The sequence below is a fragment of the Cricetulus griseus genome (genome assembly GCF_003668045.3).
Source record: "Cricetulus griseus strain 17A/GY chromosome 1 unlocalized genomic scaffold, alternate assembly CriGri-PICRH-1.0 chr1_1, whole genome shotgun sequence".
Taxonomy (NCBI): Eukaryota; Metazoa; Chordata; class Mammalia; order Rodentia; family Cricetidae; genus Cricetulus; species Cricetulus griseus.
The window spans coordinates 267,424,160-267,448,690 of NW_023276807.1; the positions used below are offsets into that span (position 1 = coordinate 267,424,160).

General features: G+C 38.6%; 1 protein-coding gene across 1 annotated transcript in view; it reads left to right on the forward strand.

The window, feature by feature from the left end:
• Gpc6 (glypican 6) overlaps nucleotides 1-24,531 on the forward strand; it is a 1,011,294-nt gene that overhangs the window by 471,795 nt on the left and 514,968 nt on the right. The window contains exon 3 of the mRNA XM_027394047.2: nucleotides 12,094-12,485. Within this exon, the coding sequence (XP_027249848.1) occupies nucleotides 12,094-12,485 (392 nt within the window). The remainder of the gene's footprint in view (nucleotides 1-12,093; nucleotides 12,486-24,531) is intronic.

Consider the following 24,531-nt stretch of genomic DNA (forward strand, 5'->3'; position numbering starts at 1 on the left):
TCTGTCTGTCTCTCTCTGTCTCTGTCTCTCTCTGTCTCTCTCTCTCTCTCTCTCTCTCTCTGTGTGTGTGTGTGTGTGTGTGTGTGTTTGTGTCTGTGTCTGTGTATGTGTGTGAGACAGACAGAGAGAGAGAGAGACAGAGAGAGAGAGAATATTCATCACTTCTCAGCCCAGGCAATCTCCTTCACACATTGATCAAAATTAAAGTTTTGGAGAACAAAGAAGCTGCCCCCACCCCACTTGCTTTCAAAAATCACACTTCCTTTTTCCTTAATATTCTGCATGCAGAATATTGTGTAAATATATTCCTAAGTACATATTATAACCTGTTCAGTCGAAACAATACTACTCCTGTGTCTGTTATCAGGGCTGACCATTTGGTATTGGACAACCAATTGGTTTCTCTTTTTAAGAATCTATGTGTCTGTGTCTGTGTCTGCTTGGTCCATGCCACATATGTGTGAGGAGCTGCCGGGGCCAGAGAGGGTATCAGATTCCTTGGGGCTGGAGTTAACATGCAATTGTCAACTGTCTGATGTTGGTATTGTGAAAGGGATGTGGCTCGCCTTCAAGGAAGAGCAGGTGTTCTTGACTACCCAGCTACTTCTCCAACAGTGTAAAGTGATTTTCAATCAAAGTAGAAGTGAAAATTGTCTGAGGGGAAAGGTGACAGATGAAACAACTTTGTTCTCCTGTGTCCATAATCCCAAATCCACTTCACTGGGTTTGCCCTGAACTCTGGACTTGCTTCTGTATCCCTTGGCTCACTCTTTGTGGTTTGGTGTCAGAGTCTTTCTCCCCCCAGCAAGTGGAAAGAATTAGGTGTGTGAAGCCTGAAGTGCATGTTATATAATGGATCATTCTACATATAACTGCCATCTTCATTTGGAAATTTAATCACTTCTTTCAGTTGAGGAAAACAAATAGGAAATAATTTTAAGTTGTCTGTAATAAAGTTCTACTTTAGGTTTGTGAAGGATTAATCCAAAGCTGTAATTAATGCCTTCTTGAAGAGAAAAATGAAGCAAACTCTTGGGCAAGACCTGAAGGTGTTTATGGAACAAAGCTAAAAGTCTATAATGATGCAAATGAACTGTGAATATGTCTCCTGATTTCCTGCAGCGCCTGGAGGGACAGAAAAGTACTGTCGATGGCTCGGAACAACTGTTTGCTGTTGGCAGAAACTGTCAGCAAATTTCAAACTTAATTCATGATTGTGGGAATTAAGAGTTTGTCTACAGCACCTTGAGAACACAGAGGCCCTAATCAGTCTTGCTTACTTTAAAGATGTCTTTGGGAAAACTAAGCTACCTATATATAAGCATTTATCCCTCCACTGTGGGAAAGCTGAATTTGGAAAAAGTTTCGCCTTCTGAAATCTGAATTCTAGTCAACAATTTCCTCCTTTGTTATTACAAATCTGCCCTTGGCAGGTGATCCTGCATTACTGCTATAAGGGAAATGCTGCAGTATGCACCTGATCGTGAAAAATCTTCTGCCATTAAGTCTTTTCTGCTGACTTTACATTAATGGTAATAAATTGAGGGACTTTGGTGCATGGTATTGACTGTTTCTAATGAACATTTATGGTTCTAAATTGATGATTTATCATTAAAATTGTCCTCATGGAAAAGTCTAGCCGATTAGATAAATTAGGAAAGTATAAAAAGGCATAGTTAAGTAGACCTGAATAATGCATTAAGTATGCATTATTACAATATTAGTTGTACATTAATTGATGTCCCTACTAATAAATTAGCATACTATTATGCCATTGGTAAATGTTTTATTATATGTTTGAGAATCAAATTTATTGATTATATTTTTCAGAACTAAAATATCTCCACTAACATTTAATTTGTAGAAATTCTCAACAGACACTGTAATAAAGATTAAATAATCATGTAGATTATCATATAAAGCAATTTTGAATTATGTTTTTATTTTAACAGCTGATGTGTTTATAATTTTGTGAAAATAATTATTGAATTTTAGAGAAAACTGTATTTTGTTTTAGGGCATTTGACAGTTTTTGCAAGGTGTTGAAGTATAGTTTACATTCCAGTTTCACTAATTATCATGAAGGGAAGCTTAAAATGTGGAGATCCTGCTGGAGTGTGGCTGAGTGCCTGCGTGCTTGCTTAATGTGCCAGAGGCCTTGGGTTTCAGTTCTATACCACAAAAATAAATTAAAAAAAAACAGTTTTAGTTGGAAGAATCAAAATAGTTTTTAAAAGTTAGCATTAAAATTTAATGGGCAACTATTTCTACTTGGGTTTATCACCTCAGTTAGATCCTGTGATTGTGAGATTTCTTTTTCCTTAAGGCATTTTATAGGATTTACTGAATGATGATATTAAAAAAAAATTTAAGATTTTCTCACCTTGAAGTCACTAAAATTATCTAAGTTCTCTAAAGATTAAAAGGTATAAGGTTTTATTTCTGGATTCCACTTATCTTTAAGAGAGAATATAACAATGAATGAACCTTGGATCTTCAAACTGCATCTTAACACATGTAATGAAAATAATTTTGGAAGAGAAAACTATATCCCCACCACTCATATGAGAATCAAGAATCTAATGGTTAGACTGTCTTCCTGACTGTAAGAAATACAAGCTACAAGAGACTTTCTTTAAGTTAACTAATATTCAGACATCTGAGTATCTGTGACCCCTTGTCCCAGAGGTCAGTAAAAAAAATTTCCAGAATGTATTAGATGTTAAATATCTTTCATGTATTGCATGTACTTTATAATTTGTGGTTTCCTGCTTGCTTTTAGTTCACACATTGACAAACGTAGAATCTGTTCCTAGTTCCTGGGTCACTAACTGGAAATTGAACTGCCAAAGTATTGCCTAGAGGACATTTGCTTGTGTTCCTCACTAAATAATGGACTAGGGAGGAGGGTTCTGTTGAGGAAACAGCTGGGTGGTGTTCCAGTTGTGTTGGCAAGCACATCCTTGGCTAGTCAGACTCAGTAAGCACTGGTGTAACATAGGCATCTCATCTCCAGGGACCTATGAAGTTTAAGATCAAGCCAGCCCCCCTTATGAAACTGCCAAATGCCCCCCCACCACCACCAGAAACACTGAATTAGGACACTTATATTCCTAAGTTCCAATGCCCTGGTAGTTACATTGCCTGTGATCATAATAACTGTTTATAAAAATCCTTCAAAAGAAATTCAGTTTGGAAATGAAAGCACCTGTAGTGTGTGTGTGTGTGTGTGTGTGTGTGTGTGTGTGTGTGTGTGTGTGTGTGTGTGTGTGTGTGTGTGTGTGTGTGTGTGTGTGTGTGTGTGTGTGTGTGTGTGTGTGTGTGTGTGTGTATGCTCTTCAGCTGCTTGTCCATGGTAGATGAACTCTGATCACAGCACCCTGCCTCTCTCATGGGCCTTGGTCTTGGTATTAAGATGCTTAGCAGAGTTAGGACCTCATCCTTGTGAATCTCTTTAGTTGGAACAAGTAATAAATGTATCCATACTCCTAAAGATGTCATATTTCCCTAGCATTAATGTTAAAACTAACATTAAGCTATATTAGCACAGTGTCACAGGACTCAAGTGTGATATCATTATTGTAAGAAGATATGATTTATATGTAACTTACCAGGAATATGCAAATATGCCCCCTGAATATATTACTGATGATATATGCGTGCTGCTATAAAATGATGCATGTTCACATCTATCATAAAGTAAGACACGTTTTCCTTAGATATTTTATCATCTCTTGTTAAGCCAGTCACTGTTTATTCTCTGCTCTCATTGATAGAACGTATATGAGGGGAATAAGATCCTAGACATTGTGCATGCTCCCCAGTCCCAATTACCTATATCCACTAATTAACAATACGGGCAGAAACGACACACATATAAATCATTTCGTAATGATTCTACAATTTTGGAATGCATTTTGCAATTTGAATTTAAATATGGTTGCATCTACTCTCTTAGAGGTTTTAATACCTCCCATTAATTGTTCACATCACACTTTGACAGTCTGACTTCGGGTAAACTACAAACCTACTCCAACAACCTCAATCTTCTTGGAATCTCCCTTGTCTCTAACAGTTTTGGAGCTCAGGTTCTGTGATCTAGGGCAGTTCCCTTAGCATCAGAAGCCTGCATTACCTCATCAGTACAAGAGATAAACTCACGTCCGAGTTATATAAAGTGTATGCAACACATGTATGTACTGAATCAAATATCCACTGAAGGTAAAACTGCTTCCCAGGTCCTGTGTCTATTGATATTCCTCATGTATTGACCCAAGTCATTTTTAAATCTTAAGTTAAAGTTTGACATGTACAGGTTTCTGCTAACTTGTAACAGACAGATAGAAAGGTAAATACATGTATTTTCCTACATTGTTTCAAATTTCAAGAGGTTGTTCTATGTCTGTACTCATGCAAGAGACAGAAATATGGCTATAATAATCCTTGAAACAGATATGCTTAATATTATATTCTGTCATTTTGAAATTATCTAGGCCTCTAGGAAGGTCTAAGTTAAGATCCTTGTTATAATTAGTATAATTTATGAATACATAGGAATAAACATACACAAAACATAGAAAATGTGAGTTAGGTGATACCTGAGTAGCAGATCAGCAATAAACTGATATGCATGAAACATTGTCTCTCAATAATTGTAGATTCTAACTTCTCCTTTCTGTATAATTTCAACCCCATAATTTTTGAAAATGAATTCTGAAGGTCTACATCTTGTACAAAATATGAGTGGTATTTAAGAGAAATCTCTGAGGTGATTTGGTAGAATATCAGTTCAAAATAGATATTCCTTTTGTCTCTCACATGCTTGTCTTTTTACCGTTATTGTGAAGAATTAAATAATGACCAGGGTAGTATTTATTTGAAACACCAATCTGAAATCAAAACTCCCAAGTGAGTTTTCTCAATACAGAACATTTTCCACAGAGTGGAAGAGTTATCTTTGTGCAAATCTGTCATGCACGAGATTGCGTTGCAGTTCGGGAGTTCACACGAAGGCAGCATTGCTGTTGCTGCTCACATGTAGTCAGGGAAACGATGCCTTCGGATTGCTGGCAGACCCTGGGGAAGAAGTGGAGGCTGATATTGCAGTATGGACAGTGTTGATGACAGATGTCTCTCACGGTGGAACTGAAGCCGTAGTGTGTTTTATGCGCAGATGACTGTGAAATTGGAACATGGCAGGATCTGGATGATTCCATCCAAAAACTGTTTGTATTTGGAGGATTAGAGAAGGGTAATTCAGTAGGGTTCCTAAAATGTGGTGTTCTCTCTCTCTTTCCTTCTCTCTCTCTCTCTCTCTCTCTCTCTCTCTTTCTCTCTCTCTCTCTCTCTCTCTCTCTCTCTCACACACACACACACACACACACACACACACACACACACACCCCACACACACACACTGAACTTGGAGCCAGGTTTATTTCACCTAGACTTAAGTTTTCAATCTACATCCATTCATTCATTTTTATCACTATTTAAGATTTTACAAAACAGGGACCTTATGTTGAAATGAAATATTGACCTCTAAGGATCTTAGTCTGGATGTAACCTGTATTGTATTTCCTTTCATTTAAAATATAGCTCATCATTACAAAAAGAAAAAAAGAAAGGCCTTGGGATATCAATGTCTTGAAATGTGCTTTGCCCAAGCAGGTAGTGTTAGGCTGGGGAGAGTGTTTGTATTCCAAGAAGACACTATGTTCTTCTTGTCATACTGAGTGAAGCCTATGGTACTGGCACCTAGTAGGTAGAAGGAAGGTATGCTTATTACCTCCTATGGTGCCGAGGGAAGAAGAAAAGATTTGACAGTGCCTAGGCACTGAGACCAAGACACCTGAAGTGGCAGAGTAGACCCCAACTGTGAAATGCTGACATTCTATGCCATGGGTGACACTGTGTGTCATCTTCAAGTCTTAAGCAACAACCATCTTTGCTTTTACTTGCTTATAAGATCACAACTCCTGGACACTGAGAAGTTACTGGCCATTTCAGAATCATGTTTCTTTTTGTTTATTTGCCCTCAATGTAGCCCAGAGATGAAAATAAATGGCATTTTGGATTTTTCTCCATTAATACAACCAAGTAAATCAACATTTTCCTGGTGGAAATATCAGATTATAGTATAAAAGTTTTTTTTGGAAAAAAGAAATTCTTGAAAGCTTACATACAGCTGTGAAATAAGGAAGAACACTTCTATTCAGTAAAGCCTGAAAAAAAAAATGTGGACAGTGTAGGCAGGGACTGTGTTGTGTGCCTGTGAGCCTCTGCCTTTATTGGTCTCTACTTCCAGAAGCACTCTGTCCTCCAGGAATGCTCCCCTTCCAAACCATTCCATAACCAAACTCTCACTTATGACATTAAAGGGAGGAACTGGAAAACACAAGATTAAGGGGAAAGTCCAGGATGACACACCTAGAATCTGTAATCTTGGCAGCCACAACTGTCAGCAACCACACAATTTTCCCTTTTTGAGATATATAATTTTTTAAGTTCATACCATCATCCAAAAACACCCCTTCATGTATTCTTTACTTTAGTGTGTGTGTACTGGATTGCATATGTGTGTATACCAAGCATGTGTCTCATTCCACTGTGTAGATCCTGGCAGTCAAGGTCAGGTCATTGGGCTCCGTGACCTGGGTTCCTGTGCCTGGTGAGCCATCTTGCTGTTCCTGAGTCAGCCCCATTACAGAAGCTTTCCATAAATAAAAGGAATCATGTTTAAAGGTACACACATGTAATCTAGAATCTGAGGCACCAACTAAAGATTGCTGGGAACTCAAGGCTATTAAGGGCTATGTGAGATCCTATCTGAAAAATACACAACTAAACAAAAAAGGGCATAAAAATAGAATGAAATCATAAAGGTAGAAAGGAAGTGATGTCATAGTGTGCTGTATCTCCACACTGCCTTACACAGGATATGCTTTTCTTTGAACTGTTAAGAACATGACCTTTCTGGCTGGATGGGAGAAAACTTTGCTATGCCCCACAGCAAAGCCTCAGCCTACGTTTCGGCAGTTGCTTCATTCCTTTTGATCCTGTGTTGGCCCTTCCCTTCAGTCATTCACTAGGATACTTCACTACAAACTTCTCTGAGATGTGCTTACGGTACCCCTTGGCACCCGGAGTTGATGGTTTGCCCCTGGTGAAACCCCTAAAGCAATAGGCAGCTTTTTATTGGAAGAGGGGCAATTTTTTATCCACAAACTTGTTCTCTGACAAGTCAGCCTGCCCCACAGCAAACAGATGTTCGCATGGAAATATCCCCTCTAGATGAATAGAGTCTTCCCGAGGCTAATGCTGTCTGGGAAAGTTCTTTTGTGTACCTAGGAAGCTTCCCTGAGCCCTGAGAAGCTACCTTTGATGTATATTTTGTGATTAGGAAAGAAAAGAAAAATCAAATACAATTTTGTTCAGCCAAACTGGGTCTCATAGATGAGAGTTTTTGTTGACTGAAGGCTTTCTCAGATGTGAGCTTTGCCCTTTGCTATTAAACAAAGGGTCACACTGAGATTCCTTTTATTTCTCCTGAATTTTATTATCTTTGATATGTTAGGGCATGATATTTCATCAGCAAAATGAATGAGATAACTGTCTTTCAAATCTCAATTCTCCTTTGTTTCCCAAGAAACAAGTATCATTCAAGCATAAAATCATCAGATCAGAGTCACCTTTCAAAAGGTAGAGGTCTACAGGCCTGAAGAACACAAAGTGTGCAGGCTGTGTTAGTGGACGTTAGTTTCACTTCCTTGTAGCAAACTTTTTAACACATCCTTAGGCAAAATTGTTGCCTTGTATTTTAATGACAGGTCTCTTACTTCTCTTTCTATTTATGTTCTGTTTGATAAGCATATTTTTAAATAGCCCGGACTGGCCTTGAACTCATGATCTTTCTTCCTAACTGTCTTAAATACTGAGATAACAGTCTTACCTCCATACTTGTGCTAATAAAATGTTTCCTGGGGCAGGTGGATTAAATTACAATAACTTAGTTTCTGTACTCGATAATTAATCCTAATTTAGACAAAAGAAAGAATAAGATAGAATAAGCAGACCACCTTTTATTGCCAATCAGCTCCCAATTAGGATTATGTCCAGTACATCAGAATTCCTTTGTTAGAAGAGGAAAACACATTAGTAGCATCACAATTAGTAGTAGGAAAATACAATTTCATCTCTGAAGACAAATACTGTGTGGTCTTTGGTGAAGACAGGGGAAGACTAGGATTATCCAGTACTGTCTGTCTGTCTGTCTGTCTGTCTTTATTATCTATCATTCTATCTATCCATCTATCTACCTATCTAATATCCTTTGTAAATATACACCACAACCTTGATTACTAAACTATTTATTGCAGAAGGCACTATTCTGTGTTCAGTAAATTAAGTTTTAATTCCAGAGTAAAAAAAAAAAATTGACCTAAAAAACCAAGATAAATGAATGGACTGTTCAGGGCTCATGATTGGAATGCATTTTCCAGTCTCTTTATATTAGTATTTTTCAATCCAATGATGTTTCCATTCTTTTCTCTCTTTTTTCACAATCTATAACAATCTATAACACCTGTCACCCTCCTCCTGGGTTAGAATACCCAGGCTGTCTTCATTCTTGGTACTAAGTTAAAAGTTTTACTTAGGATATTTTTGTACTTGGATATTAAATATTAATAAGTTTATTGTTCCATTTTAGGATCAACTATGTAGCTATTTATGAAAAGGTTTTTGTCAGGCATTGATTTCATAAAGTCGTAAGTCAAGCTGACATGCAGTATACATAATTATCTTCTTCAATACTCACTTTACAATATCTTGAAGGTTAAAAAGTTTATACCTTTCAATTTCTATTTTCTTAGCTAAGATTTTTAATTATAGAAATTTATGGGTACTATGATAATTTGATACGTATTTATAGGATATCATCATTAAATCAGAGTGGTTTCTATTTCCTTATCCTTAAACCCATCTTAATTTTTTGATTAACACACCATTGTATATACATGTGAGTATGATATTTCAATACATATATCTAATTTGCCCTGGACAATTCAGGAATATTAACACTTCTATCTTCTTTCCAGTTACAGGGGTTTAATAATATGTAACGTAGTTTTACTTTTAGGGAATGAATAAAAATATATGTTCTGGCTTCAAAAAAAAATACAGACTCTGTTCACCATGGAGACTAAATAAACTCTTTTTTGGAAAATAACCACATTTTAATAAATAACATGAATTTCAAAGATGATTGATAAGGGGATAAGAGAAAGTTTGATGTTTTGAGTTTTTCTTTTTTCTGCTTTTTGGGGGGGGTATTTTTAAATTTAAATTAGAAACAATATTGTTTTACATGTCAATCTCTGTTCCCTTTCTGTCCCCTCCTCCCCTGCCCCCCACTGACACCCTACCTATCCAATATCATTTCTGTTCCCCAGTGAGAGTGAGGCCTTCTATGGGGGAGTCTGTCATATCCTTTGGGATAGGGCCTAGGCCCTCCCCACGTGTCTAGGCTGAGGCAGTATCCCTCTATGTGAAATGGGATGTTGGTATATCTGTGACAACAGACTATTATATTTAAGAAAACTAATGTAAAGAAAAACTATGGGGAAACATGTTACAAATTGGGGTAAAATATTTAATTCATTATTAAAATGTTTAAATTGAAAAATATTGTATTGTAATTAGGCTTAGCTAGTGTCTGTAGGGCAAGAACTAGTTAGTTTCCTAATTGTGCATATTTTGTGCATAGTAAATTTTTATTAAAGTGAAAATATCGGTACAAGAAAAGAAAAGTATTCTTTCTTCAAGAAAAGTCAACTCAACAGAGTCCTCTTTAAACTCTATTGTTTGAAAACATCACAAAATAGGTACAATCAGTAGGGATGCAAATTAATTATCTAGAGGATGTTTAATTCCTTATGAATTTGAAAGGAAGTTATAGACTCAAATGCTCACTCTGCCAGTTTCTGAGAAATAAAAACAGAGTAGTTCCTAGAGGCACTGAAGTAGCCAACCTTCCCTTCTAAGTTTGGGGATAATCGTCCAGTGCTCACAAAGGAGAGTTGTTCTATAGTTTCTACTTGGAACCTTTAAAATGTGTGGGCTTCGTTTGACCCTGTACTTAGAAGGGAGGGCATAGCTCCAAGTACAGAAAGAACTGATAAACTCAAAGAATCTTCTCTTCTTAGCCTTTCTCACCCAACTTTAACCATGAAAATGAAATGAAAGCTGTGACATTTTTCCACAGGCCTCATTTGTGGAATGACTTCTATGCTGCACCAGTGAGGCTGGCTGCTTCCTCTGCCTGTTTTTTTTTTTTTTTTTTTAATTTAAATTAGAAACAAGCCTCTTTTACATGTCAATCCCAGTTCCCTCTCCCTCCCCTCCTCCCCTACCCCCACCCCATCTACACCTCCATCCCATGCCCTTTCTGCTTTCCATGGAGGGTGAGGCCTTCCATGGGTGATCTTCAGAGTCTGTCATATCATTTGGAGCATGGCCTAGCCCCTCCTCTGTGTGTGTAGGCTGAGAGAGTTTCCCTCTATGTGGAGTGAGCTCCCCAAGTCCATTCTTCTACTAGGGATAAATACTGATCCACTATCAGAGGCCCCACAGATTAAGCTGACCTTCAAACTAACATCCTCCTTCAGGGAGTCTGGGACAGTCCTATGCTGGCTTCCCAGACATCAGTCTGGGGTCCATCAGCTCCTCCTTGCTCAGGCCAGCTGTTTCTGTGGGTTTCACCAGCCTGGTCTTGACCCCTTTGCTCATCGCTCCTCCCTCTCTGCAACTGGATTCCAGAGTTCAGCTCATTGCTTAGTTGTGTGTGTCTGCTTCTGCTTCCATCAGCTACTGGATAAAGTCTCTAGGATGGTGTACGAGGTAGTCATCAATCTCATTGACGGAGAAGGGCATTTAAGGTATCCTCTCCACTATTGCTTAGTTGGGGTCATCCTTGTAGATCTCTGGAAATCTCACTAGTGCCAGATCTCTCCTCGAACCTGTAATGGCTCCCTCTATTACGGTGTCTCTTTTCTCGCTCTCTTCTATTCTTCCCCTGACTGAAACTTTCTGCTCTTTCCCACTGCCTTTTTGAATACATTTAGAACACCCATATGTGGGAAGGAAGAATTCCTTTGCTAATATACATTTTTCCACTGAAAAACTCCATATCAGAAAGGCTAATTGTCAGTGTTTTCCTTGAATTTTAGAAAATGATAGCTTACATTTATAATGATAATTCAAGCTATAAAATGGTTTTCTTGTTCACTATATCCATCTTAGTTACGTCGTTTATAGCTGCATCATTAATTGATATAATTGCTTGATAAGACTCTGGATTGTTAGTCAATTGGTTGAAAGGAATCTGAGAGAGTCAAAAATATCACATGAAGCACTGGGGAGGCAGAGGCAGGTGGATCTCTGTGAGTTCCAGGGTAGCCTGATCTACAGAGTGAGTGCCCGGAAACCGTTTTTTTAACAAATAAATAAATAAAAATACATTAATTTTTGCACACCTTTTCCAAATACAAGCAGTTGAAGTGAATTCCACCCTGCTGCTAGGACCAGTTTGTATGTAAGCGGGGAAATGTGTTTATCGGTGTGCATTTTTATTACGTTCATGAGGAACCTTTGCCCATTGTGTTTGCAGCCTGTTTTGATGAGCTTCTATCAAGTCATGAGATCCTCTGAAATTTAATAATACTTGGAAGAATAACTGAGCCATTTTGAGAAGGGCATTAATTGTTAGTCTAATATTAGACGTTGTATTTTAAACTAGAAATCATGGGGTCTTCTGATTTCTTTGTGTACTAGAAAATAAGTTGTAAATTGAATTTCATTGCTACTCAATAGTCCATTAATAACGTAATCATGGGATTGTTTTTCCTGTATAGCTTCACCTCGCATGTGCTAAGTATATATATAGCTCAGTCGTAGAAAACTTCCCTAGAGTGTGTGAGGGCAGGTTCTAGTCTCAACATCACTGAATAAAGAGAACAGTAAGTTAAAGTGAAGCATGACCTTGGGCTTTCTGCAGACAATTCATTTATGTCTGTTTTCTTATTTGCTTTCTAGAATTTTTCCGCGAGCTGCTGGAGAATGCGGAGAAGTCCCTCAATGACATGTTTGTCCGGACCTATGGGATGCTGTACATGCAGAATTCGGAGGTGTTTCAGGACCTCTTCACTGAGCTGAAACGGTACTACACAGGGGGGAACGTCAACCTGGAGGAGATGCTCAATGACTTCTGGGCGCGGCTCCTGGAGCGGATGTTCCAGCTGATAAACCCCCAGTATCACTTCAGCGAGGACTACCTGGAGTGTGTGAGCAAGTACACCGACCAGCTGAAGCCTTTCGGGGATGTGCCTCGGAAACTGAAGATTCAGGTCACGCGCGCCTTCATTGCTGCTCGCACCTTCGTCCAGGGCCTGACAGTGGGCAGAGAAGTTGCCAACCGTGTTTCCAAGGTAACTGAGGGGCGTAATGTCTCTATAGTTGGTCTTCCTGTTTTCTTAAAAAAAAAACAAAAACAAAAAAAACGGGGGGGTGACCTATAAAACAAATTAAGGCAGCAATTCTCATTCCAGGTGGTCTCTGCTCTTAAAGGGCTTATGTGCATGTCGAAGCTTAAATCTGATTTTTTTTTCCTGTGTGCAAGAGAAAAAAAATTCAAGCAATTCCATATGGTTTGGCAATGAATTCAAATATCTAAAAGCAATGTAGCAGAGTTTTCGTGAGGAATACAAACAAGGACAAAGTGGCTTGCAGCTAGCATCACTATGTCAGAGTCTGGGAGATGATAAACACTCAGGGACCGGTCCGCTCAGGTTCTAGAAGTCCCGTGAACGAAAACAGTCTCCAAAAGTGCTGCAAGTGCAGGACAGGGGCTCGTGGCATCTCTTCCTTGTCAGAGTGGTGTAACTCCGAATGGTGGGGCCCTTGCCTGGCACCGCAGCCAGCAGAAGCACTTGGGGTGGAGGCGGCCGTACCAGGGATACAAAGTGTCGGTTCCGGAGAGCAGTCCCCTGGGTTGTCCTTTATCTTTGTAATTCCACGTTGTGTGCTGTGTTGGACTTATGAAAAAGATAAATCTCTAATCCACTTTGGGGCCTTGAGGATAATGTCCGTAAACCTTTAATGCAAGCGATCACTCTGGGCCACTGGCTTTCAACAGCGAACATTTCCGGCGCGGCGCGTGTCTGCTTCTGCTTAAGCTCTGCCTTGACATTTAACTGCTCTTATGAGGTGGGCCTGCCCATTTATGAGGTCAGCCCTACAAGTAGCCTAAAAGGTGATTTATATAAGAAGTTAAGAGAAAACAATATATAAAAGGAGCCTGGTATTATCTTTCTTAAAGAAGGTCATATTTGTACAGAGATTATTGTCAAACAGTGTTTTTATTGCGGGTCGGTGCCCAAGAGTCCCAGAGTTGTTTTTATCTTTTTCTTTTTCTTTATTCCCATATTGATACTACCCTGTAATAGTCCTTTTTTTTTGTTCTTCCTTTTATCTCATGGTTTACACCTTGGCATAAAGACAGTATAGTCTACACTCTTAAAGACACCTCTCATTGGCATGACATAAAATTCCTAACAATTCATTTTAATAAATTATCAGTTTCTAAAAAGTTTTGGTATACGGAGGCATTTGACCCCCGTATGGAAGGCCTCGTCCTCCCTGAGGAGCAGAAAAGGTATGTGATAGGTAGGGTTTTAGTTGGTGGGGGAGTGGTAGGGGAGGGAGAGGGAACTGGGATTGACATGTAAAACAATCTTGTTTCTAGTTCAAATAAAAAAATTAGAAAAGAAAAAATTAAGAAGGCTTCTAAAGCAGTAGTTATAAGGAATACAATGATATAAAGGTTATAACAAAGCTGGTAAATGCAATATTTTTCATTGGATATCAACAATATTTGACCTATCAAAGGAACATGTTCCTCAGACATGGTTTAATAAGGACACAGTTAAGCGGAATAACAAAACCTTGTATGATTCCACAGAGATGGTCTGTAAAATACAAACAAGTGAAAGAAGAAAACTTATGTCCAAATGCCATAACCAAGATATATCTTGCTGCAAGAAATAAATTGAATGAAATTGTAGTTCAATAAGTTAAATTACGATGTTGTCACAGAGGCTTTAAGAGGGAACCCTCACCCCTGTTGAAGGATGAAATGTCCGTTTATGAAGAATGAGTTGAAAAGCACGGATAAGAATGTGCACAGTTTCTGGTTCTTTCTGCTGATTGCTCCTAAATGTGTGTAACAGATGGACTTATGTAACATGATCTTGAAAGATTCCAAATAGATAAGAAGGTATAGTTTTTCCTATAAAAAAAAAATCTAAAAGTGAAATGTAGTCTAGTGCCTGCTTTTGCTTTCCCTCCAAGGACCGCGCCAATATCTGCCCGGGATTCTGCCCTTGTCTTTCACAGGGTGTTGCCCTCTTAGGTATCAGTTTGTAGAGATTCTAACGTGCACCAGGGTATGATGGATGACATTAGGAACCAACCATGAGTAGAATGTCACCTTGAGACTTTTCAAGAATTCATGAGGGTTGTATTATACAAAAACAAATTCTTTCTCTAAGCAGCATCTACAGAGGTTTGGACTGTAGTTTGTGGATCATGTAACCGAAAACTTAACTATCCTATGTTGGCTTAGCTGAACTGGGATCCACTGGGTCTAAACATCTAAAACATAAAACCTGTATTGGCATGTGATCTCTGGGTTTTGGAGTTGAAAAGATAAGACAGTGTATAGGTATGTGGATGAGACGATGGATGGCGGTTGAGTAAATAAATAATAGATGAAGCTTCATGTTCAAAGGAGCTGTGTAATTACTTTTATCAAATAATTCATAACTCACAGATTCTCACTTTTTCCATAATTTGCAGAATATGTGTAGTAATTAGAAAAGCATCCGTTAGTTCTATGATGGCTTTCCAACTACTTTGTATATGAAGACGAAAGTATTATAAAGGTTAAATATACTGAGAGGAGAAGAGAGAATTAGGGTTGGTGTTCAAGCCCACCCCATTCAGGGGAGATTTAGAGTTGGGAGGATGGTGACGAAAGTTCAGAAAATTCAAGGAAAGTTCAAAGGCAGGTGCCAGCCACTCTCACCATCGTGTTTGGGGACTTTGGTTCCCTTCAATTTCTCCTTTTATTTCAGTGACAATTTAAGTCTTTGAAAGCATCATTAATAGCTTCTAATTAATTGTTTTGACTGGAAAATGTGCTTCTTCAGCAAAACACAGCAGTACGAGACAAATGTTTTGACAGAACATAATAGGGAAATTCTGTTCTTAAAAGTGGAAGATTAATTTAATCTTAAAATAATTCAACAGAATTATTTTTTAAACTTAAGCTTGCTGTCTTATGGATACAAATGATGCGTTTTCTCTCCTTAAAAATGGGGAGATAATATTTTATGAGTACAGCCAAAGCTCTTCCATGAAACATTTAATGATTCTCTAGTGAATAGCTATGATGGGTGAGCTAGCATTTATTTTTTTGTATGAGTTACCATTTTTGATTATGCCAAGGGTTGTGAGCCATGGAGTGTGAAGATCTTTCATACTTTTGTAGAGTGAGGGTAACACCCACACTTTAGCTACACAAATTGAAAACACCTGTCTAGTTGAAAACATCCACACCCTCAAACTGCAGTTCTTCCCTACAGTGAAGGTACTTGTGTCCAAGTAGACATGTGGGGGAATTTTCTAAGAAGCATTTATGAACAAAAATGAAGCTAGAAACATCAAAATTTTCCCATCTAGACTGTATCAACGGTGATCTCTCCACACTATGCAGTCCTTTGGAGCAAAATGTGAACTATACCATACTCAACATTTGGATCTCACAAAGCTCATTTCAAAAAGAAAACACATAAATCACCAAAGTTGATTCATCATTTATACGAAGCTCAGACAATGTTTAAATAAGCAATACTACTTGGGAATGCACAAAAAAATAAACACATGTGGTAAACTCAGGAACTTCGGGCTAAAAATGAAAATTGCACAATGGTATAAATGATGTTGGGACATATATTCAAGCAAACATAGAGTGGAGCTTTTGACGTCATTGCTCATTATCTTTAAGCTGGATTGCTACCTACAGAGGGCATGTATCACATGTAAGACTTTTTGTCAAAAAAAATAATGTAAGGAAATTTTTTCCCAATTGTCCAACCATGACTCTTTTTACCTGTATAGATATGATAATGTTTATGTATTCCCATTCTTATTTACAAAGTAATGTGGGAAATTACCAATACAGAGCCAGGTAAAAATACAAGGGAATTTAATAGGGCAAAGCCTTACTGACAGAGCGACCTAGCCAGCAGGCGGGGCAGCAGTAAATACAGTAAGCCGAAGATGAAAGCGAAAGCAGGTCCACCACCTGGGCACCCCTCACTCTTAAACCTTCCCTCCATCACCCTGACCACGCCCTCGCAGGTGTGGTCAGGCATACTTGTAGCCAGCCCCAAGCAGGCGTGGCTACAGCGTCCCCTACAAGTAACCATTCTTTAGATGAGGCTGAATAATTTTTTATAGATATAGCAGGCAAAGTTCTAAAAATGAATGTACAAACCAGCTTTGATGACGTAGTATTGAATGCATTAAGCAATGGATACAGTCTGTTTTTCATCATTTAACCTCTACTAAAGAGCCTTCTTAACCTCTTTTTGTGTACACCCATTGGTGAGCAGAAACACGGATGCTAGCAGCTACTCTAAAGGCTTTTCGGAAAGTACACATTAGGCAGGGTTTCCTAAAGAGATCTTAACTACATGTCTGCTCACATGAAGTTTCTAACAGTTATCACAGACACAAATGTGGGAACCATCCAGGTGTCTTGCCTGGTATGGAATGATGCCATTTACAGACAAAAGGGCATGGCTTTTTATCATTTCCTTAATAAAACTTACAGCCCAGCCAGGCATATAGGGCAGTTACTAAGGTGTGTGCAAATATAATGCCCTTAGTTCAAACCACAGAACACACACATACACACACACACTTAGGGAGGGAGGTGACACAATCCTGTAGCCTGTAACCCAGTACTGAGACATGTATCGAGAGTCCTACTGGGTGAGCCTAACCTATTTATTGAGTGGCAGGCTAGTGAGAGGCTGTGTCTTAAACAACATATGAAAACAAAATTGTGGGTGGTGCCTGAGGAATAACACCCATCAAAGTCATCCAGCCATGCACACACATAAAGAGGTATAAGCACAGACAGTATATTTCCATACCCCCACAAGGTATTTGTTAGGTAAAACCTGGTAATGGTACCAAGATCAATCACATCAACTTTGCAAATCATATCATTAATTTATTTCATAAAACTGAGTCAGTGATAGAACTGAGAACCACTGCACCCAAAGAATTAAAAAAAAAACAAAAACAAAAACCTGTCATCTATATGTCCAATCTTTCTTCCTTTACTTTGAAAGGCAAATGTGGCTCATCAGTTTTAGAAAGACAAAGGGATTTTGATCCTGCCTGTATTTCCTGAGCATCCTGGTGTTTTTAACTGAGAAGACTAAGAAGTAGATCATCTACACAGTAAATATCACTACTTTGGAAAACCATTCAGAAACAAAAACCATGTGTCCTGCTAATGGGGGAAATTGTATCCTGTTTTAATATGTGAAGTTTGGAAATTTTTAAGATATAAAGAACACCTGTGCTACCTATCACCTGCATGATTAGTTTCCTTCCTTCTGTGGTGATATTTTAATTAGAGCTAAATTTGTGACATTTTCTAGAATGGAAAAGGACCACAAAAAGGACTTGAATGGATGAGTCCTTTTCCTATTTCATCTGTGGTCTGTGTATTCTCTCCTGTAATTCATGATTATCCAATGAAATCTCAGTTTTAGATAGTATTAGGAATATTAAGTGAAGGCCGTTCACTTTTATTCCTTGTGCATTGTGTTGTTTGTATATATTAGGTGATCTCTGTGTGTTCACTGCTCAAAAAGTACCAGGCAGCTTCTTTGTATTTTTATTTAGCCAGCACCTATTTATTCTCTCTCTCTCTCTCTCTCTCTCTCTCTGTGTGTGTGTGTGTGTGTGTCTGTCTGTCTCTGTCTCTGTCTCTGTCTCTGTCTCTGTCTCTCTCTCTGTCTCTCTCTCTGTCTCTCTCTCTCTCTCTCTCTCTCTCTCTCTCTCTTTCTCTCTCTCTCTCTCTGTGTGTGTGTGTGTGTGTGTGTGTGTGTGTGTGTGTGTGTGATGCTTGCCATGAAGCAGAGGTCAAAATCGGAGGACAACTTTTGGGTGTCAGTTACTTTCCTTTACCAAGTGTTCTCCAAGTGCTGAACTCACATCTTCAGGCTGTGTAGAAGGTGCTCTCACCTGCTGTGACACCTCCTTAGCCTTAAAAGATTACTCAGAGTAAATGTGCGTAAACGAGCTGGTGAGCCAGATAGTTCTAACTCCTAAGTTCACTTCCACATAGAGGCCTATCTCTCCATAGCCCTTGCTTTGTACTTTATGCTTCCTTTGGACGCCACATGCTTGAAGCTCATCATTGGAAGAATCCTTTACACCCCTCCAGTGCTGTTCAGGTTCTGAAAGTTCTCCAAGCATCCTTCCCCGCCAGAAGGGCCCTGTCATCCACTGAACAACACATCTTTCAGCATGCCACTTGCAGTCTCAGAGTATAGTAACTTCCTCTCTATTCCTGAAACATTTACTTACTGTGTTCTCATGAGGTGTAAAGTTGTTTTTCCTTCTTACTCTCTCATTAGACGTTGAAAACACTTGAATTTGCTTAATTGTTATAGCTTGAAAATGCAGAAGTCCTTATAAAACACAGCAGGGTTGGGGATTTAGCGCACTGATAGAGAGCTTGCCTAGCAAGTGCAAGGCCCTGGGCTTGGTCCTCAGATAAAAAAAAAAAAAAAGACGGAAAACACCAAACAAAAGTCCACTGAGAACAATCAGTGTAGTTTGAACAAACAGCTTTAGTTTCCTAAAGATCAGACAAATGGTAGGTTATTGTGTCCATCCGTCTGAGAGTATAAGAGGCAGAAGTTGGTAACTGCTAGGGGCAGCATAGCCAGAGTCTTGTTCCCAAGCCTTTCTTACTCATGGTCGATTCATCCCCTCCTAAAAATGAATAAAACACTAGAGATGGATTCAGTGGAAAGAAAGGTGCCGGTTTTAATGGAATTATACCATAGGTCAAGCATAAGTCATTAAAAAGAGACATAGCTTGAAGAAGAAGAAGGAAGGACGTACAAATATCTTTAATGGACTGGGAATTGATGGTTTCGTTGTGCCCATTCCTCACTCTCTTTTTAACTTGGTCACTTTCCAGATTCATATCCCCAGGCTATACATCTTTCAAGGAAATCTTAAAATTAGTAAGAGATTTAAATGATTTTAGTAGAAGCAAATCGAATTCTTTTATTCAAGACCCATCCTTTTCCCTTACTTCTGTAGACTCCAGACTAATCTGCCCCATTTGCTATTAGTTTGCAGAGGAGAATTCCATTTAATGACATTAGGTTTCCTTCTTCCCTTGTGATTTTTAGAGCTAGTCACAGAACCTGGGGCATAGTAAAATCACACCTTTTCAATGGATTGCGTTAGTAAACCACTTTGATGCTCTGTTACTTAGTACTTATGACATTGTTTGGACAAAGGGTATCTTGGAGCCTGGCCAGTTTTCAAACTTGCTATACAGATAAGGATGACTTGAACTCCTGAGCCTTTGGCCTCTACTTACCAAGTGTTGATATAATAGTTGTGCACTACCACACCCAGGTTTCTGTGAAAATAGGATCAATGAGATTAAGGTAAAATATTAAGTCATACAGGAAAATAGGTATGAAAGTTTGCCTGGGAAATTGGAGAAACCAAGAGAACAGACAGTAGACAGGAGTGTAAACATTGCAAGGGAGCAACAGGCTGTGTCTTTTCCTTGCGAGGGTCTCATATCATGGGATTTAAGAGATGAGCTCAGATGGGCTTGAGCCATATGGTGTGCTCATCATTCCTCGGCTTTAGGACTCTCGAGATCTTTGCTGAAACAAGGTTTTTTGAAAGAGAACAGGTGAATATGTTATTTTACTTAAAAAGATGGTCCATACAGAGTATCAATAGTGTGCAAAATTATTCTGTATGTTCTGGGTTGCGAAGCTCTTACATTTGATCAGATGAGAGGCAGTGAGTTCTGAGTCACAGCAGGTGTCCAGGGAGCAAGCACAAGATGCCTGCAGCTAAAGTGGCCTAATATCAAGCCAGGGTTTGAGAACACAGTTTATTTCCATTAAGCAGAAGCCTTGTGCTGATGGACGTGAGAATTACCAAGATATAAATGTTTGCTTGCAAAGCATGGTAACCTGGGAAAGAAGAGACAGAGTCCAGACAAACTACCCTCTCTCTGTGTATTTAAAGAGGCCTCTGAAGAGGAAAGCAAACACAAAGACCTAGTGAAGTCTGCCTCTCAAAGGAAAACATGGAGAGAATTTAGGACTGTGGCTGTAACCAACAGAACCAGTGGCTCTAACTGGTTTAGTAGAAAGGGCAATAGGAGCAGAGTATAGGTTTGGTGATGAGATGTTAATAGCTTTATTTAAACCTAGAGTGAAAGGAGAGGTTTCATTGGTTTCATGGGGTCTAATCTCTGTCTAGAAATGGTCTATAAACTAAGGCTCACAGGCTAGCAAATGGTGCTATTCCACAATAGGGGAAAACTGAAAGTATTTTTTGTTTTTGTTTTAATCACTGTAGCAACTTCATATTTCTCTGTTGGGCAAGGGGCTATCAGTGGAGTACTTTTGAACTCGTATGCTGGGTGTCTTTAGTAGGGAATGGAATATCATGATTTAAAAGGAAATTGTAATAAAAGAGGAGATGAATGAAAACATGAAAGGTTTACCTGGGGCCATGGGATTCTCTTTCATTGCTCCATCTTCTAAGATTCAATGTTAGAGGGACATTCCGTTGTGTAGTATCAGTGTACTGCAGGATTTTAATAAAGCTGGACAGATGATATTGTGTTATCAGTGCTCGCACAGTGAGGAAGAGCTTAGGTAGGGATGTCACATGCTAGATAGTTTCAAATGAGTTGTTAGGTCATGTTGATATTGGTTCCTAAGAATGATGGGAGATGCATTGCCACATTCTGTGAATTTCCTCTGCCATCATCTTTGGGGTGACTTTCATCCCCATGTATGTGCACTTACAGCGCTTTGACTTGATCGATATTCAGCTCAAACGGGATGCTCAGAGTGCTATCATCCTCCCAAAAAAAGCTGAAACTCTGCATTTTTGTGAATATAACTAGGATAGACAAGAGTGACAATGGACAGCTCAGAGTGTCAGTAATAGGATAATGGTGACCTTGACATTCAGATGACGGAAGTAAAACTACAGCCTAAAATCAATTGAGACTCCAAGTTCACAGCAGATGACATTTAAGTACGTTGCATAAACAGAAATTTGGAGTTCATATTTTGCCCTTGCAGGATTGCTACATGTCACAAAATGCCACTGTCATCTTTTAATACTTAGCAGAGTGCAGTGGGTTGTGTATGGAAATTCCTTCCCCCCTGGTTCACAAAATTCAGACATATGACAAATTCAGACATATGAATGCTTCTGTGTTCATTTCCTGTGAGTAACTTAGAATAAAAAATATCCATTCACTGCATACTTTATACTTTAATAAACATATTAATTATAAATTTTTTCATATACCATTCTCATAACAGGTACAAATATGTCTTTCCATAATGAAATATGTTCAATTATAAATAATATTGTGTTAAAACTTTTATTTTTCTCCTGACTTTGTAAAAAACATGTTCTCTTACTAAAAATATATCAAAACCTAAGTCAACACTTATTTTGCCATATTTTGGTGAAAACTAGCAATGTTTAGTGAGAAGTACTTGCTTTTATTGTGCTGTGAAATGTAGCAGAGAAGCGAGCCCTGCACAAAACAATCTCCTTTGGCTCCTTGCAAGGATTCTGCCATTCAGATAAGCAGCTGGGGCCAGCAAAATTTCGACTGCACCTGCACTAAAAACTTATTGAAAGGACAAACCCCTATGATACCCCGCTCCATTTGTAGACAGAAGATAACTATATAAAATATTCATGACACTATTCCTATGAAATATTTTGAATATCTACCTTGAATTGGAAAATACTGTGTCCTGACATTTTGGCTTGGATGGAAGAGAGAATCCAGATAGACTCCGCTATTTGTGCAGATTTGTTTGCATGTCAGCAAAACCTGAAATATGAAATCTTTAATAGGTGTTAAACTTTCTGCTCCATTCTATCCATGTACCCTATCTTGATCAATATATAGTCTGTCATTTGTGTTGTGATTATGGGTCCAAAAGAACTAACAAGATGGCATAGCTCCATAGAATCACCGAACCAAATGTGCAATTACCCCCCTTAATTCGCAAAGAAAATTTAAACAAAATTGTCATTCTAACCCAAATCAACTTCATCTTCAATTGTCATTGGTCATCAGGAAAATGGTTTTGTACATTTTTATATATTTTTTCTGAATAAGTCAATATGGATTGACCAAGAAAGACTGTTACTTTAAAAATACAGAATATAAAAGGAGAATAAATTAAGTCCCCATATAAGTGCTGTATAGAGATAAATGTCCATTGTTCGCTGTAGTCTAAGGACGGCAACCAAAGATAATACACTGATTCCTGCATTTCATTATTATATTAAGCATACATTTAGCCATGTTCCAGGATGTAGTGTGTATATGTAGTATGTAGTTTCACTTTGGATGAGAAACATTCCACAGCTCAGGTTCCACACATGGCTAATACCTAATGAAATGGACAGTGCAGAAATAAAGACTTAATACATTATATTCCTACTTAAGTTAGCAAAAACTTGGGAACTCATCCAGGGACGTCTAATCTTGTAGCTTATTATCCTCAAAGTTCCTGTGGCTATTAGGAAAAGATAGAAGTATTTTGTCTTTTAGTAACTTCTTTTTGTCCCTGCTTCAAATTCTAATTTAATTGATAAATTTGTCATCACCAGAGCCCTGGAGGTCCTATATGTGGTGCTGCTGGTATCCCTGGACATGATAAGTACCATAAAGGTTACAGATCATCATAGATGGATTACTCTGTAATTTTCTATCTGCCCTGAGGAATGAGAGGAAGCTAATTAATATAGCAGTTGGCAAATATCAATGGGTGTTGGTATCAGCAACAAATAAATACTAAATTATGATCATGGAAGAGGGAGCTATCTGGGATGCTTAGTCCTCGAAGCTTTCTAACACTTATAAGGTAGTCTCTTACTAGATCAAGGCACTCTGAGTCACATGAGTCATTTCCATTTGGTTCTGTGTCTTGACAAAATTAATATTGATCCTCCTCAGATGCCAGCCACCATAAGAGGGTTCAGGTCATTTTCAATGATTGTTATGGGTTTTTAGATGAACCTTATATGATGTTTAGTGTCACTCCTCCTCTGGCAGTCATGGTGGGTTGCTGGTATTTCCTACAGGATCTGGAAGATCATATCACTGTCCAAATTGGCTTTGGGTATATACAAATCCTCATGGGTTTATGCCACCACACTGTTAGAGAGCTGACGTTAGGCTTATTTTATAATTCTCTCCACTAAATTAATCTGGAATATATAAACCTATTTATTATGGTATTTAAAATCACTTTCATCAAGAGAATATAGAACATTAAGTAAGCATATTTTTAAACATAACTTAAACACATTTTTAGAAGCCAAGGCAATTTAATGTCAGCATTTCATAATTTAGCTACACACTGGGATTTTTCCCTCAACTTGACACTGCTGAGCCAAAAGTATATGCCAGACACTGCAAGTGTGTCAGAGTATTCCCGGTATGCAGGAAGTCTATAACCGGCCTTTCTGTAGCCCCCAATTCCTACTCTTTCCTTACTTTAGCTTCGGTACTCAGTATAACTACAAATTAACCTACTACAAATTGAACTCAATATGAGTTATTCAATACATATCATATGGTAGCCTCTCAAAAAGTCATTTTCAATTCATGTGCCGAAATCTAAATTCTGGTTACGAAAGACCTGTGTTGTTCCCAGCCATAAATACTCTGTGCCTTCACTTGGAATGCCCAAGACTATCTTTGTCAGATACCATTTTTATTACCTCCCTGTCCTGGTCACCAACCCCAGGAGTGTACTGCTTGTCCATTAACTGGGCATGATTTTGGAGTGGTTGGCCGTCTGTTAATTCTACTCTAGAAATGACAGTCACCACAGTAGGCTGAGCAGTGTGAAGTCAGAGGCGTAGCTTCAGCTCTTCCCTCACTCCTCCTGAGGCTCTTACTCACTAGTCCCAAACCCATGCCCAGGCTTACTCAAGAGCCTTTACTTGTGTTGCTTACTGACAGAGTTGTTGTGACCACATCAACTCTCAAGTGTGTCTTTCGCTTTCTCTCTTGCTTGCTTCATAACTCAGTGCAGCTTACAAATTGCTAGCCAGTATCCAGGAAGC